General features: G+C 38.4%; 1 protein-coding gene across 3 annotated transcripts in view; it reads right to left on the reverse strand.

Annotated features, from left to right (window-relative positions):
• Positions 1–274: 274 nt before the first annotated feature.
• LOC118587206 (cytochrome P450 2C26-like) overlaps positions 275–18,333 on the reverse strand; it is a 47,684-nt gene continuing 29,625 nt past the window's right edge. For all 3 annotated transcript variants that reach the window (XM_036192983.1, XM_036192991.1, XM_036192974.1), the window contains 4 exons: positions 16,083–16,224; positions 11,719–11,906; positions 4,535–4,676; positions 275–456 (listed from right to left, as the gene is read on the reverse strand). In XM_036192983.1, the coding sequence (XP_036048876.1) occupies positions 275–456; positions 4,535–4,676; positions 11,719–11,906; positions 16,083–16,224 (654 nt within the window). The remainder of the gene's footprint in view (positions 457–4,534; positions 4,677–11,718; positions 11,907–16,082; positions 16,225–18,333) is intronic.

Genomic DNA, 18,333 nt, shown 5'->3' on the forward strand with positions numbered 1-18,333 from the left:
TTATTTTACAGGGAAGTTCTATTTTAACTCAAGGCCGGATACACATTAGCACAAGGGATAATAACACTGTTCCAGAGAATAGAAAATAGCAGTATAATTGTGCAATGACTCCAGAAATTGCAAAATGGTTGACAGGTGTTTCCTGGGTCTTGACAGAATGAGAATACATGAGAGGGAAGGAAGGACAGCTTGTCCCTGATCAGAAGGAGGTGGATGAAGGTCTGAAGCAGATTGCAGAAAACACCACAGCCTGGGTTAGGAATTCTGATCTTCTTTAGACAGGAATGAAGCAGATCTTGTAAGGGGGTGGCAGAGAGGTTAATCCATTGGCCACTGGGGTAATGTTGATGTCCTTAGTGTGATGCAGTGATTTCAGATTAAAGGTCTGTAAAATGGTGGTCAGGAATAGAAACAGCTCCATGCGTGCCAGGCCCTCTCCTGCACAAATCCGTTTTCCTAGGGGGAAGAAAGTCAAAGAAGATTGCTATTCTCATTTGTAAATGTAAGAATCATTGTACTTGTAACTGACTCAGGAGACTATGAATGAAAGGTAAGTTATTGAATTGGTGGGTTGATGAATGGCTGCATGAAAGGACAACTATTTATGCAAATAAAAAACAGGGAACAAATTTGTTTGTCAATTAACCTACATTAAGAAACACATTCTTGTCTGTCTGCTCCGGAACTCCCATCTGGACCAGAGGTGAGTGCCTGGGATTATAGGCAGAGAGGCAACTGCCCCTGGGTCCCACCGCTGGACAGAGGCCATCCTGGGAGGAACTGCCCAACTTGACCGAGTTTCCGGCCAATCAGTGGGCTCTGCTCTACTCTAACTAAGCAGGTGAAGGACCTATATGACAAGAACTTTAAGTCCCTGAAAAAAGAAATTGAAAAAGAGGTCAGAAAATGGAAAGATCTCCCATACTCATGGATAGGCAGGATTAACTTACTAAAAATGGAGATCTTACCAAAAGCAATCTACAAATTCAATGCAATTGCCATCAAATTACCAACACAATTCTTCACAGAAATGGAAAGAATAATACTCAACTTCATATGGAAAAACAAGAAACCCAGGATAGCCAAAAGAATCCTGTCCAATAAAACAACCTCTGGAGGCATCACAATCCCCAACCTCAATCTCTACTATAGAGCTACTGCAATAAAAACAGCTTGGTGCTGGCATAAAAACTGACATGTGGACCAATGTAATTGAATTGAAGACCCTGACATTAACCCGCACACCTATGAACATTTAATTTTTGACAAAGAAGCCAAAAATGTACAACTGAAAAAAGAAAGCATCTTCAACAAATGGTGCTGGCATAACTGGATGTCAATGTGTAGAAGGCAGCAAATAGATCCATATCTGTCACCATGCACAAAACTTAAATCCAAGTGGATTAAAGACCTCAACATAAATCCAGTTACTCTGAACCTGATAGAAGAGAAAGTAGGAAATACTCCTGAATGCATTGGCACTGGAGATCACTTTCTAAATATAACAACAGCAGCACAGACACTGAAAGAAACAATCAATGGGACATGTTGAAACTGAGAAGCTTTTGTAGAGCAAAGGACACAGTCAACAAGACAAAGCAACAGCCTACAGAATGGGAAAACGTCTTCACCAACCTCACATCTCACAGAGGGCTGATATCCAGAATATATAAAGTACTCAAGAAATTAAACATCAAAATCCCCAACAGTCCAATTAAGAAATGGACTATAGAACTAAACAGAGAATTCTCCAGAGAGGAAGTTCAAATGGCTGAAAGACATTTAAGGAATTGCTCCACATCCCTAATTATCAGGGAAATGCAAATCAAAACGACTCTGAGATACCACCTTACACCTGTCAGAGTAGCTAAGATAAAAAACACAGAAGATAGCTTATGCTGGGGAGGATGTGAAACAAGGGGAACTCTCCTCCACTGCTGGTTGGAATGCAAGCTTGAACAGCCACTTTGGAAATCAATATGGCACTTCCTTAGAAAATTGGGAATTCATCTCCCCCAAGACCCAGCTGTAGCACTCTTGGGCATATACCCAAGGAATGCTCAATCATACCACAAGGGCATTTGTTCAGCTATGTTCATATCAGCATTGTTTGTCAAGCCAGAACCAGGAAACAACCTAGATGCCCTTCAACTCAAGAATGGATAAAGAAAATATGGTACATATATGCAATGGAGTACTAACTCAGCAGAGAAAAACAATGACATCATGAGGTTTGCAGGCAAATGAATGGATCCTGAAAAAATCATCCTGAGTGAGGTAACCCAGACTCAGAAGGACAAACATGGTATGTACTCACTCATAGGAGGATACTAGATGTACAACAAAGATGACTAGACTGCTATTCACAACTCCAGAGAGGCTACCTAGAAAACGGGACCCTAGGAAAGACCCAGGGATCATCCAATGACAGAGAAATGGATGAGATCTACATGAGCAACCTAGATGACAGTGCCAGTAATGAAGGGCAAGGTTTGTGGGAAAGAAAGCTTAGGGTAACAGGAGATCCCAGCTGGAACAAGAACAGAAAGGGAGAACAAGGAATAACAGACCATGATAAATGAAGACCACATGAGAACAGGAATAGGCAGAGTGCTGGAGAGGTCCCCAGAAATCTACAATGATATATCCTCTGTAGACTCCTGGCAGTGGTCGAGGGAGGGCCTGATCAGACCTAGTCTGGTGATCAGATGTCTAAACACCCTAGCAGTCATCTTGGAACTTTCATCCAATAACTGATGGAAGTGGATGCAGAGATCTTGGGCCAGGCCCCAGGTGGAGCTCCAGGTGTCCAACTGTCAAGAAGGAGGAGGGACTGCAAGCGCTGGATCAGCCCCTCTGGGTAAGTGAGACAATTGAATAGCTTGATCTGTTTGGGAGGCTCCCAGACTGTGGGACCGGGACCTGTCCTTGGTGCATGAGCTGGCTGTTTGGAACCTTGGGCTTACACAGGGACACATGCTCTACCTGGAAGGAGAGGACTGGACCTGCCAGTACTGAATGCACCAGGTTTAAATGAGTCCCCAGGAGTGCCTTGATCCTGGAGGACAAGGGAATGGAGGGGAGGGGCTGGGGTGATGATGGGGATGGGGGCAGAATGGGGGAGGCCAGGGGAACCCATGGCTGATGTGTAAAATTAAGACACATAATAATAATAAAAAAAAGAAAAGAAAAACATTTGTCAAAAATACATTTTAGCTAGGTGTGGTTATTCACATCTGTAATCAGATTGCCTAGGGGAATAAGGAAGAGGGATTCTGTATTCATTATCACAAATAACAAAAGCAAGGACAGAAACTGCACATCCAAAGGCACCATACATACTGCAGGTGTGGACTCAATATCCATTGTTCTCATCATGAATGAGAAGGAACAAGGTTCGCAATAATCTTTGCAGAATGTCCTGACTCATCTACAGTGTCTCCATCATCTCATGATGATCTTGAAGTTCCTAGAATTCTGAACTGAGTAAAAATTCTCTGATCCTATGGTTCATGAACTTTTTTTAATGATGAGATTTCTTTCAATAATTTTCCATTACCAATGCCTTTTGAGGCAGCTAGGAAGTAATTTATCAAAATGTTACTCGATTTTTGCCTTTATATAATGTTTTTTTTTATCCACAATAATTTATCCTAATTTATCCACAATAACCCAGAGATCTGGGGTCTTTCTAATTGCCCTCGTCCAACTGAAACATGACAAGTATTGTTCATTTATGTGTTTACCATGTACACTTGAGGCTCGTTGGTAATTTTCAGTATTTTGGAGACCTGTAATTGCATACTTGAGCATGGAGGTGAGTGACAGAGCAAACAAAGACCAGAATGTAAATTATGATGTCTCCATTTTCACGGTGAATGAAGTGTAAATGAAGTTTTTTTTTCCCTTAGGTACTTCTGTGATGTAGCTAAAGGAAGATTAAACACACTCTACTCTTCAACTTTCTCAATTTTCAACAATGATAACAATGAAAGCCTCAGTTTCATAGCCTGACAGGGAAAATATCTCTTTATCATGACTGTGCATGGACATTAAAAGTCATACTCTGGATCATTACAAGTCTACTGGCCATTTGGGTATCCCTTGTAGTTGTAAGGTTTCCTGTCTTCTGCCTGGTCCAAAAGCCCCTCATCCCCAGATAAACACACAGAGGCTTATATTATTTCCAAACCATGGCCATAGCAGGCTTCTTGCTAGCTAGCTCTTATATCTTAATTTAACCCATAATTCTTCTCTATGTTTAGCCATGTGTCTTGGTGCGTTTTCTCAGCTCTGCCTTGTCATCTTGCTTCTTCTGTGTCTGGCTGGAGACTTCTGACTTAGCCTTCCTCTTCCCAGAATTCTCCTTGTCTGCTTATACTACTTGCCTGGCTACTGGCCAATCAGCATTTTATTTCTCAACCAATCAGAGCAACACACATTCACAGCATACAGAAAGACATTCCACAGCAGCCACTGTGTAAGTCTCCACAGATTCTCATGTTATAGGAGTCATGAAATGAGCTTCTATTACCTGCTGAAAAAGGCATGAAGTAGTCACTCTTTTTAAAGTTTCCATTCTTATCTAGGAAGTGTTCAGGGTCAAATACCTCTGGGTTGGGGAATTCCTTGCTGTCATGCAGGACTGATGACAGTGATGTCATTACCATTGTTCCCTATAACACACACAGAGAGCAATCAAGTTACAAAGAAATCATAGAGCTAAAACACATTAGGAAAATAACCTAGTTCACCTTCTGCTCCATAGTCAGGGGTATGTACAAAGAACAGCAGGGCAATTTCAACATGCAGAGCAGGTGATCAACAGGGAAGAGGTTGAGGCAAGGCACAGTGGTGTGGCTAAAGTGTCATCCAGTGAGATTTCACATGAGTACTTGGACTAAACCTTCCTAGTGTCTTCTTCCTTTCTTTTAGATTGGTTACATGCTTCTCTGACCACTGGCTGCTCTAGCTTATCACCTCATACTACATACCCCACACATGAATCAGGTTCCAGATGGAATAATTCATTGAATATTTTTTAACGTTGATAATTTTTATTGAGCAATTTTTAAAAAATTATATTTGTGTTTTAATTTTACATATCAGCCATGGGTTCCCCTGTCCTCCTGGCTCCTGCCCCCAACCCCGAATTCCCGCCAGGCCCTCTCCTCCATTCCCATCTCCTCCAGGGTCAAGACTCCCCTGGGGATTCATTTAAACCTGGTGGATTCAGTCCAGACAGGTCCAGTCCCCTCCTTCCAGGGTGAGCAATGTGTCCCTGCATAAGCCCAAGGTTCCAAACAGCCAGCTCATGCACCAAGGACAGGTCCGGGTCCCACTGGCTGGGTGCCTTCCAAACATTTTAAGCTATTCAATTGTCTCACTTATCCAGAGGGCCTGATCCAGTTGGGGGCTGTTCAGCTTTTGGTTCATAATTCATGTGTTTCCATTAGTTTGGCTATTTGTCCCTGTGCTTTTCCAATCTTGGTCTCAACAATTCACAGTCTTACAGTCCCTCCTCTTTCTAGAATATTGGAGTCCTGGAGCTCCACCTGGGGCATGGCTGAGGATCTCTGCATCCACTTCCATCAGTTATTGGATGAGAGTTCCAGCATGATAGTTAGGGTGTTTGGCCTTCTGATCACCAGAATATGAGACCACTGTTTGAGTATAATAGGGAAGATTTGGAAAGACAAATACCATTCCTTTTTTTTCTCATGTACAGAATTTGTTTATCTATCTCTGTATATATAAGGGAGTAAATGTGGGGCTATGTGCCAGAGTAGAGGTGTGCAGTCGTGTATGTAATCTATCTATATGAATGCACAGAGACAAACACAGAAATCCATATATGTATATGTGTCAGAAAAGCAGGATGAGGACTGTTTGGGAGAAGGGAAGAAATTAATGGAATATGCAGGAGAGGGAAAATAATATTAAATATAATAAGATGAGGGTAAGATGATCTGGTGGCAGCAAAATCAATAAAACTTCTGAAGATACATAGAAATCGCTGGGAGCTGGTGCTGGCAAGTTCTGTTTAACTAGTTCACAAACTAACCTCATATCATTTCAATGTTTCAAAGAATGTGCTTTACAAAGCTTTCACAAGGATGACACACATATTATAATGTAGCTTAACTAAATATGTTTAAAGTTTTAAAGCTAAAAGGAATATTATTGACATATATAAATTGTGTGAAAATTATGATTTAGTGTCAATAGATATTGAACTTATTATATTTATAACCAATTGTTTACAAATAGACCATGACTGCTTATCTACTATAGTGCCAGAGTTTCTGAATGGACAGCACAATCCTGTTAGGCTAGAAAGTCTTAAATCTACCAAACAATATGGCAAATATCATAGCTTCCTTCTTGTCCTGTCACTGGCTCCAGTCTCATCAAAGAAATAACTTATCCTACTTGTCAGAAGGGAGAATCACTTGTGAAGTAATGCTTATTTTCCTACCATGTTATTTCATAAAGGAAAAAAATGGAATATTCTTCTTGATTAGATTCGAAAGAGATCAGTCATACTATGATCCAGCTGCACAGGGATGAGAGGATATAATTTTAGATGATGCAATACTCTCCTCAAACTAGGCTCTAAACCCAAGGAAGCTATGAGAACATATGTGCTGTGGGATGTCTTTCTGTATTCTGTGAGTATGTGTGGCACCCATTGGATACGAAATAAAGATGTTTTGGCCTAAGGCAAGAAAGCTTACAGCCAGGGGTGAAATCCAAGCTGAGATACAAAGAGAGGAAGGGCAGAGTCAAGGAGAGGCCAAGAAATGAGCAACAAAATGCCAGCAAATTGGTAACACCACCACCACATGGCAACATAGATTAATAATGGGTTTATTTAAGATGAGAGAGTTAGCTAGCCAGAAGCTAAAGCCATAGGCCAATCAGTTTGTAATTAATATAAGCCTCTGAGTAATTATTTTAAAAGAGGCTGCTGGACCACTGATGGGAGAGATTTGTCCAGACTGTGGGGCTGGGCAGGACCAGAGAAACTTCTGGCTACAGATATGTCACTCTTTTCTTGTGCTCTATTTACCATTTAGGTGGGTCTAAGCACATAAACAGAAACAAGTTTTGTATATTAGCCATAGACATCAACAATCTTATTTCAGGAGTGTCCTGTAGCCAGAGCAGACTGGCAACATAACCCATATAGTAAGACTGGTATTATGGAGCAAAACCCACCGCCACTGGCCAAGTTAGTTATATCATCTCCACATGATGTTAGTAACAGGAACCTAACCAATATCTTTTTGACCCAACACCCCCCCCAACCCAAAATACAGGACTGCCCAGTAGAGAGCAACTTCATCCATTCTGGATGAAGTTATTAATACAAAGATTCTTCATTTTTCATCTGTAATATCTCATAACCAATGAACAGTTTTTTATGTTTTCAAAGTAACTGGCCACAGAAATGAACGAAGTACAAACAGAACCACATCAGGGAACATTTTTAATTTAGATTTATGCCAACAGCTCTGTTTTAATATAAAAAAATCTAAAAATTTTAGGGAAGAAAACTTATGGGCAGAAATTTCTTTATATAGAAGTATAACACAACTCTTAAAGGGACTTATTAATAAAAAAAAAACCCAAAGCCAGATATTGGGGTAAAACCTGAAAGATCAGAGGAACAGAGCAAGCCACTGCCAACTTCACCTGGCCAACTCCTCAGCCCATCCTGTTTCCATCAATCTTCAGTCTAAAAGCCTCTGAGTCCTCACCCTGGAGAGTCTCAGTTGAACTGCTTCTTAGTTCCTATCTGCTCTTGCTTTATATACCTATCTCCACTCAGCCATGTCACTTCCTGGATTAAAGGCATATGTACTTTTCAGCAAAGGCATGAAATCTCAAGTGCTGGAATTAAAAGAGTGTGCCACCACTGCCTGACTCTGTTTTAAGTGTGTCCTTGAACTCACAGAGATCCAGAAGGATCTCTGCCTCCCAAGTGATTAGAATAAGGGTGTGTGCTGCCACTGTCTAGCCTCTATGTCTAATCTAATTGCTGTTTCTGTCTTCTGATGGCCAGATAAGTTTATTAGGGTACACAGTATATTGGGGTACACAATATTTCACCACATTTCCCCTTTTCTGTCTGAAATAATACAAGCAGGTTATAACTAAAATAAGAAAAACTAAATACAATAAGTACAATAAATATGTACGATATATACAGTCAAGAATTACATTAATAATGTCCAGTCCATTAACATTTGACAAATTCAAACAAAAACACCATTATTCACCTGATTTTGGTGAATCCAAAATGTTGTACCAAAATGTAGTACACTTTCTATCCTAACGTGTATTACCAACACAAAACTATCTTTTGATGTCTTTCAATTGTACACACTTTACACTCTTTAGTGAATTTCTCTTCTTAATTTGTTAGCAAGGAGAACTATAACTATAACTATCTAGTCTTTAGCTCCCTCAGAGACCCAAGAAGATAGTAATATTACCTAAGTAAACAGGAAGTACAAACAAGCAACTTCCAAAAAATGTGAGAAATGATAGGAAGAGCTGGCTTCCTGGACAATCACCCAAGATTCCTTGGCAATATTGGGGCATTTCTTCAGCCCACAGGCCTAGCACATCTGACAGACTCATCGGTGTAGCAGGATTTTCTAAAGAGCCTTCCTACCTTGTCTTGGCAAGGATTGGCAGTCCTTTCTTTTATGTTTTGCTTGTCCAATTATACAAAATACAGTCATCACTCAGGGTAAGAGCACTTTCTTGCCCAATAGCTAACTTTTGCCACAATGAAAGTAATCTCCATGAGGAGTTTGTTCAATGCCCATTATCTTCTCTGAAGTACATTGGTGCTGCCTGGAGCAGACATTTCTCATTGTCATAAAAAGAATGTATGTTATTAAAATATCTTAAGTGATATATTCTGTAGATCTCTGAAGTGTTTGAAGATGACCTATCTAAAAGATATTTCTGTTTGACATTGAAAACATAACTAACATAACTACAAGTTCAATTGTAATGACTAACTTTCATTTCTTTATATCCTAAGTGGTTTGTGATAATAACTTTCAAGGACTAGCAATTTGCATTACATTGTCAAGTAAACCATATAGGTACAATACCTTGAACAAGATTAGACACGTATGAACAGTATTTTCTAATAAAATCAATCTCATATTTGTATCAATATATGTAATTTGCATACAATATACAAAAATCCAATCAAATGTAAAATATTTAAAACTAGTAGTTGCTTTCTAAAGTATATACAATATCTCCCTTTTAACCTTATCATATCCATATTCTCTCTTTTTTTGAAGTTGATTCAATAATATACCCTTTATCCTATCATTTATATATCTTTTTTGAGAGTAGATTCAATACTCTACCTTTTATCTTATATCTATATCCTCTTTTTTCTCTTCAGAGTAGTAGATTCAATAATGTACCCTTTATACATCATTTCTATATCTTTGCTTAGAGTAGACTCAATAATCTACCTCTTATCTATATCCTCTTTTTTTCTTTTCCTTTTCAAACAAGAACCTCAAATCTAATTATCTTTGTTTATCTTTTTTGACCATTAACAATTAACAACTTTTAACAATGTTAACAATTAACATTAACAAATAACCAATCATTGTAAACAATGAAAATTATCCACAATCCATTGAATGACAAAAAACCACCCTCCCCACTCTTGGAAATGTGGGCTTTGTGTTCTTAAAATTATGTCCTGCTGTTTGGGGTGATCGCATCTTTGGGCAATCCTGAAAAAATATGTTTGCGTTAGTTGCCAAGTCCTGGGAGAGTTAGCTGTATCATTTGTCCAGTCTCTGCATAATGGAAAGTGCAGGGCTTGTCTCAAGCCCTTGCTCATGTAGCCTGTGAGGCTGGTTCATCTCAGCTAGCCATCTCGAAATTGTCTTGAGCAGTTTGTAGTCCAAAGCCGATCTTTGAGTGGTGTTTGTCAGCATAGTGGTATTATCATCATACTTATGGAATTGTCATTCAGGGATCTCAGCAAACCAACTTGAAATTGTCCTGAGCAGTTTGTAGTCCAAAACTGACCTTCGGGTGGTGTTTACTCTGTGGTTTGGAGCAATATCAATGTATCTGTGTCAAAATCATGTCACACAGCCAGTCCTTACGTTTCAATACTACAGGTTCCATTCCTCTTTTCCAAGATATTCTTAATTTCCAGTCTCTGTGAGAAATAGCTGGCTTTCCTTGGGTACTAATAATCTCCTCGTGAATATGGGCAAGATTGCTTGCTGTTGACAGAGTGAGTTTCATCATCTTTTCCACTGTAACTGTATATTTATTCAAGTAATCAAACAAAAGAGTCCATGCTCATGGTTATCAGACATCAGTCACAGCTGAGTCCATGTGCTATTGTCTTTGTTGTCTGCTGCTATAAATCCTAGGATGTTTTCATGGTGTGACATCCAAGTCTGATAAATCTCTGCCTTTGAGAAACATGAATGTTCTTCCCTAGAACAGATTATCTTCACAGCAATTTTTTCTCCCCTCCACTTGCTTTATCAAAGTTCTGGAAACCAATCTTTGGGAATGTTTTCTTATAGTACAGTGATCCTGGCAATTGTTCTCTGAACAAGCAGAGGTAAACTTTTCATCCTCATTAGCAGCATTGCTGCTGCTACCAACACAATGAGAAGCAGGTTGCAATGCAGGGCAGCAGCTGCAGCCTCCACGGTCCTGATGCCACTTTTAGTGGCCCAGCCTGGCCCTGGCTGCAGCTTCTCCATAGCAAGCCTCCCAGGTTGGCCTTGAACTTGGGATGCTCCTGCCTCCACCTCCTTCAGCATATCCTACCTGAGTATACCACCACAACCACTTGCGTGCAGCTTGGGCCTGAGCTAGGGACTACAAGGCCACAGGCAAGCGGCTTTTTATTGAATTTGTGCCTCAAAGCAAAGTGGGATAGAGGAAATACAATGTACATATGTGTTTATAACATATACAGTCAGTGATCAAAGGTAAACAATACATAGCACCATGTAATAGGTGCAGAGAACAATCTTGAAAATAATGTACAGATTTTTTGAGAATAAAAGTCACTTCAAAGAAAAATTCTGTGTTCCTGGGTCATGCTCACACACAATTGGCTCCACAATAAAGTATCTCTTATACCATTAAAAGATCAGGCCATAATTTTTCTCTGATCTACACAACTCTCAGTGTATTCCAAAAAACATCAAACTTGATAGGGAGATATTAAATTTACAATCCTTCATCCTAATCAACAATGAGACAAGTGATGCCCATTGCACCTGGGTCTGTTCATCATTATACTGCAATTCATCAAAATGAAGAGAAACTATGACCACAGGAATATGAAAAGTACATAGAAAAGTGTTAGCCCTCATAACAACTTCAAATTCCATATACATTTAAAGATACCTCTTTAGAAATAATAAAATTCACATGTCTAGTAGAAAATAAGACCAATGAAGTGATTACATCAATTGTTTCCATTAAGCATATTGAAAAATAGTAGTGGCACTATAGAAATAGTAACAAAGGTATTCACCCAGATGTATCTGTACCAGCAGAAGGTCTGCTCTCCAGATTGTAAAGCAGTATAAGCCACCAGCAGCATGAGGTGACACAGAGGACTAGAACTGCACTGTGATCTGGCAACATCAGGAGCACAGAGGTGCAGCAGAGAAGAGACAAGCTTACCTTGGGGATAAGGTAGTTCCTGAACTTAGTGTCACAGGTCACTGCATGGGGCAGGTTGGTGGGGAGGAGGTCAATGAATCTCTGGACCTCATGAATCATGGCATCTGTATAAGGCATGTAGTTCCTGTCCTTCATGCTGGGGCTGCGGTGTCTGCCAACCACACGATTAACCTCTTCCTGGACTTTAGCTGGTTGGACACAATGAGAAATAGGGAAATTGGTGAAAAGTTACATGTTTGGCCCAATGTTAGGTCATGCACAGTATAATGTAAGTGTTCCAAACGAATTATAAATGTGCATTTTTTATTCTGGAATAAAAGCATTTATACATATATTTATAAAGAAATGCTGTATTGTGGATTCATATCATTATCCTATATAGATATTATAAATCAGCATATACTTATTATTTAGTAGACATAACAGCATATAAGAAACAAGTAACTAAAAGTATCAAATAAAACAGAGTATAATTAGTCAACATGTTTTTGTCTGTGGTAAAGAACATTAGATGTTAGATACTAAATCTGTATCCAAATACAATATTCTTTTACACTCACATTCTAATGTATGTGTATTTATGACAGTGTGACTGTACTTCAGGAGAAGAGAATCTACCTCAAATATGGCTGCACCACTCTTGGGCATACACCTATCAATTGCTTCATGCTTTTAACAGAAATACTTGTTCAACCATGTTCATTGCTGCTTTATTCATAATAGCCAGAAAATGGAAACAAAGTAGATGTCCATAAATAGAAAAACAGACTTTTTAAATGTGGTACATTTATACAATGGAGTGTTCCTCATCCATTAAAAAATGAAATTCTCATGTAAATAGATAGGGCTAGAAAAAAAATCACCCTGAATGATATAATCCAGACTCAGAGAGACAATTATGGTATGCATTCACTTATGTGTAGATATTATCTTTTAAATCAATGATAACCAAGCTACACTCTGTAGAACCACAGAGAGTAGATGTAAATTAAGGGACTGTGAGGGACACATAGATATTGTTAGGAGAGGGAGATAGAATAGATAGTGATGGATATATTGGGGTAAGGTCTGAGTGCGGAGGGGAGACAAGGACGAGGGGGGAATGTAGGGAGAAACACCTAAAATTCAGGGCCATTTGAGGGATAGTATGGAATCTTAATACAGTACATACTTCATAAACATATATGAAGGTGATATAAATGAAATATCCAAGAGCCCAAACTGAAAATCCCTTGTCCCTAAATGAAACTTCCAGTACCAGGGTTAGGTTACATTTAATTGAGTTGTTGGTCAAAGGACTTCCATAGAAATCTCAAAAAACCCAGTCTGGTGGCAAGACAATAAGTTGCTCTCCTCAAACTGACAGCATAGATCAATTGTTGAAGCAACACCCATACAACACTGTGAACACGGACAAGTCAAGCTGATGCCTACATAGAACCGTCACCCCTATGTTCTAGCATCTTTAGTGCACGAATATACTCTGCATACTGTCAAAAGAGCATCATAAACACCAAGACAACAACAAATCCTTTGATCAAAATGGTGTCTTGCCTGCAAGATGTGCTAGGGGAATGGTGGCATAAAACTTGAGGGAGTATCCAACCAAGAACTGATTTAACTTAAGGCTCAATCTATGTTATGAAACCCATCCTGAAACTGCTTGGAGGCCAATACTGGGAGACTAGAGAGCCCAGGAACCTATGTTAAAATCAAATACTCTGTTTTGAAACAAAACATTAACAACAGAACATGGAACACAAACATAGCAATAAAATGACTCCTAACAACATTCTGCTATACTCTTAGATCACTGTCTTGCTCAGCCATCTTAAGGGAAGCTTCAACTTTCATCAGATACCAACAAATACAGAGACCCTCAATCAGACGTTGTACAGAGAATGAGAGCCCTTGGAATACTTAACACTAAATGGAATGTCTCCATCAAATCCCTTCCCTCAGGGATCAGGGATTCCTGTGGGATAGGAGGCAGAAAGAGTGTGAGAACCAGAGGGGATGGAGGATATTAAAAACATAAGATCCTATAAAATCAAAATAATCAAAGAACATATAAACTCACAGAGACTGAGGCAGCATGCACAGGGCCTGCACAGGTCTGCATCAGGTCCTCTGCATATATGTTATGGTTTCCAGTTTAGTGTTTTTTTTTTTTTTTCTTGAGATTCTTTGATGTGCAAAGGAATGGGTCTCTGTTTCCTGTGCCTTCTCTTGTGTTCTTTTCCTTTGTTCGTTTTTTTCCAATTCTAGTGTTATTTTTTGTTGTGTCATATTGTATTTGTTACATTGTATTATAGTATATATTATTTTTTTAGAAGTCTTTTTGTTTTCTAACGAGAGGCAGAAAATGATAATCTGGAATGACAGAGGTAAAAAGACAGAGTAAAGGGAGTGGGAAATCCTAATCAAAACATATTACATAAGAAAAAAATCCATTTTGAATAAAAGGAAAAAGCAGCAGATTTGATTATAATACTTTGCTATATCAATAGTCATTGTTAGATTAATTGCAATTACATAAATATTATTCATTATCATGAAACTTATGATCATTTTCCATTATTAGAAGTCCTCTAGATAAATGAATGTATTTTCATTTGTTCATAATTTTCATTTTTTTGATTTAAATTCATGCTGGAAATATAGGTATATATTTATAAGTGCTGGGAATATATATTCAATTAAAAGGAGCATTAGACTCTGAACTGTTTCTCTTTCATTCTTCATTTTTGGATAAAGAACACCCACACGGTCAATGTTGAATTGGGAGATTCCCAGATCTGTTACCCATCAACCCTTACCCTCCAACAAGAGATCTTCAGGCTCCTGGATCCCATGACTAACTGTGACTTTACTTCAGATAGTACGGTAAAAAACATTCTCACAAATTTTATGAAAAAATGGAAAATTGGACAAAAATTATTGCAGACCTGGAGCTGTCATCTACCTTCTGTTTTAGGACCTCACAAGAAAACAGCTGATCCTGAGAATTCATGTGTAGTCTCAATCAGAATATTTTATATGAGACTCAGTGATCTCCCTAGAAAGATTCATGATACTATTCAATACTGAACATCCATGTGTCTATCTTTGGTGAATATTTTGAATCTATCTGAATAATACAAGACAAATATTTTCCATTAGTGTGCTGAAATAAGGAGTTATAATTTATTCCCTTTGTCTGGAGGATAGACCCTGCTGCTTCCATTCATGGAACAAGGCAGAGAAAAGGCTCTGAGAACCAGAATTCTGGGACTCATATGCCCCTGGGCTACCATTTCATCCCTATGCATTGCTCATTCCCTGTCAGTCATCAATGTCTCAGGTTAAAGGCTTCTGAGACTCAGTTTCTTTCAAGAATTTTATTTTCCTGGAGCTGGGTTACCTGCTGAATGGGAATAGGAAGAGGACCTCACCAAGGTGAGCATTCTGTAAACAACTTTATTCTCTACATAAACTTCCATTCCTTTGGAACAGGCCTCTTCACTGGTCTGTAGATATAGATCCACAGCTTGTTTTTCTTACCACGTGCGTGTTCATCTAACATTTATGTTTCAACATTATCTTTGTTGCTTTGTATTTTCTCATTCCTCATATTATTGTTTCAGTAGTTTTGCTGAAGTCTCTTTGTCTGCTTATTGTTATCTCTCCCCATCCTAAAAATATAAATTTTGATTCACATATGTGTTTTTGTCATGTATTATATATTGAGCACAGGAAAGAAAGCATGTTTCATGTATGCTGGACCATTGGCTCTGTTTTAAATTACAGTGTAAAAGAAAACACGATTGGTACAGTTGAAAAAAAATCATTGTTCAACAGAAGTTTAAGGAAATGGACTTCTGAAGTGATAAAATTCCTTAATCTATATTTTCTGCATTAATGGAAAAATGTTTTTAGAGAATCTAAATATTTTGAACACTTCTCAGAATGCACAGTCTCTCAGCCAGACACAGTACATTCTACGCTTTTTGTTTATGCTTCCATGAGGTGAGTTTTCTTTTCTCCACCCCAAAGTTAGACGCATCAGAATGAGGAAAGGAAACCAAAATATCTCAGCTGATCTAAAAACATGACTTTTAAGAATAAAAGAACATGTCTCCACAGGACAATGTATCCTGGCCATGCCTGGTGGAGTTTACCTTCCAGATAACTCAGATACTGACCAGAATTTGGTTGCTTTTCCTACTGTCAGAGTCTGTTTCTCTTAGTCATGTTTTTCTTTACAGCAGTGAGTGACACAGAAGGTGAAGGACTGAAAGGTCTCTAAGAATAACACACAGGACACTAACAGAGTCTTTCAAGCATCTTATAGGAACTCTGTTTGTCACCATCTGTATCCTCACCTGTGACATGTGGGTGCTTCAGCAGGAGCAGGAGAGCATATCTCAGTGTTGTGCTTGTTGTCTCTGTCCCAGCAGTAAACAGATTACTCACAGTTGCTGCCAGATTTTCAAGTGTAAATTCTGATTGTTGATTGTGGTTTTCCTACGAATAATTTGATGCAATAATCTGATAAATTCTTTATCAGCACATCTGATTAGAATGGTTCTACAGTTTTACATAGTTTATATATTTCTTACCAAATGTATAAAATTTAGAATAAAATTCCATAGGTCCCATTCCAAATGGTTGTTCTAACTGTATAGAAATTTGCTGAGCTACATAGACTTGGGGTCTAGTTAACTTGACATGAACACTTATTCATTTGCAATTATTTTATATTAAGATGTCCGCAAGATGTTTGTTTTATATTGTTGCCAACAAAAATTCTGAAATGTAGAGTAGAGGAGAAATTATGGCACCGATTTTTATAATTTTCAATTTCACCCTAATTCCTTACTAGCCTAACTTTTGCATTGATATGATTATCTGCACATAAGTGTGTATAGTTTTGCACTTTCATGTCCTAAAATAATAAACAAAACATTTTTTCATTAATTATTTTCTCCCATCAAAATCATATGAAAAAGTATTGTGTTAGGTCTAATTGTGGGGTACACAGATTCAGGCATAAAAATGAGGGCCTGTGTACTTTAAATGGTGAAGAACACTGGAGGACATTTGACTCTATCTCTGCAAATTCTGTATTAAACTAAGATGGATCTGTAATGAGAATCTTTGCATTTTCCATATACTGATATATTTTGGATATGAGCTCAGAAGTAAAGTGCCTGGGTCCCATGACATACAGATAGATAGATAGATAGATAGATAGATAGATAGATAGATAGATAGATAGAGAGTAGAAGACCTCTGACATTGTTTTCTACAATGGCTGTAATAATTGACACTTTCATCAACATTATATTTTGTGTCCTTCTCATTTCATTATCACCAGAAGTTTTTTCTTTGATAAAGTTCTGCAGTTACTACTGTAGTGTCAAATCTGATTGTGATATCTTCTGTCCTTCCAGTTGAAAAATGACATCTGTAATTTTATTGGTCATTTGAATTTATTTTTGAAGAATAATATCTAAAACTGTGGGGAAATTAAAATGAATAACAAAACAATATGAAAATGGCACAGTGTAAAATTTTAAAGACTACAAACTATGACAAAGTGGTAATTACCCCCAAACTCTACGGTTACTGAAAAAAAATCAGTCACCATACTATAACTCCGTGGTGATATATTGTGTACTTCAATAAAGCTTGTCTGATGATCAGAGGACAGAGCCAGGCACTAGATTAGAAATAGAGCCAAGCAGTGATGGCATACACCTTTAATACCATCACTTGAGATCTCATGCCTTTGCTTGGGAAGCACACTCACCTATAATCCCAGGAAGTGATATGGCAGGGCAGCGAAAGGCATATTAGTTGGGGAGAAACTGGAACTCATTCTCTTTAGACTGAGAATTTTGTAGAGGTAAGAACTAGTGACTGGCTGTTGAGCTTCTCTATCTTTCAGTTTACACCCTGATATCTGGCTTTGGGTTTTTTTTTTTTTTTTATTAAAAGACCATCTAATTTTCAAACAACAACAGGCATCCAAATTGTAGAGCATGAATTCACAAAATGCCAATTGACTGTGTTCCTGCCGGCCCTGGCTTAGGTAGAGCTGCATGGAACCAGTGTCACCACCCCATATGGGCTGGAATCCCTAACCTGTTGGCTAAGATTTTATTGCAGCCTCTCTGCAGCAAGCTCTGTAAGTTTTTTGTTTTGGCTCCAAAACCCATAGGAGTTAGCCACTTTCTTGAGTTCCCTCATGCAGATGACTGACTCTTTGGGTTCTTCTCTCCTGGTGGGTTGTGGGCTCCCTCTGGATCCCCATCTCAGACTGCTACCACACTAGGTAGCTACTTTGAAACCTGTTGGGCTTCTACTGTTCTACACAGAGGCAGTCAGCCACTCATCTGAATTGTCACTGTTGACAATTAGGATTTTTTAAAGGGAGAAAATAGGTAAAAGATAATATTTGTCCCACATTAAAAAATGCTATATGTTTTTACAATGGAAAGAATTTGGTGTCTGTTTGATAATACAAATGATGGTCTGAAAGTGGAAACTGAATGAGAGGATAATTAAAATAGATGGGATTTATGTAATATCAATTATACATATTTTTGTTTGATTATTTCTGTTTTATCA

The sequence above is a fragment of the Onychomys torridus genome, chromosome 1 (assembly GCF_903995425.1).
Source record: "Onychomys torridus chromosome 1, mOncTor1.1, whole genome shotgun sequence".
Classification (NCBI taxonomy): Eukaryota; Metazoa; Chordata; class Mammalia; order Rodentia; family Cricetidae; genus Onychomys; species Onychomys torridus.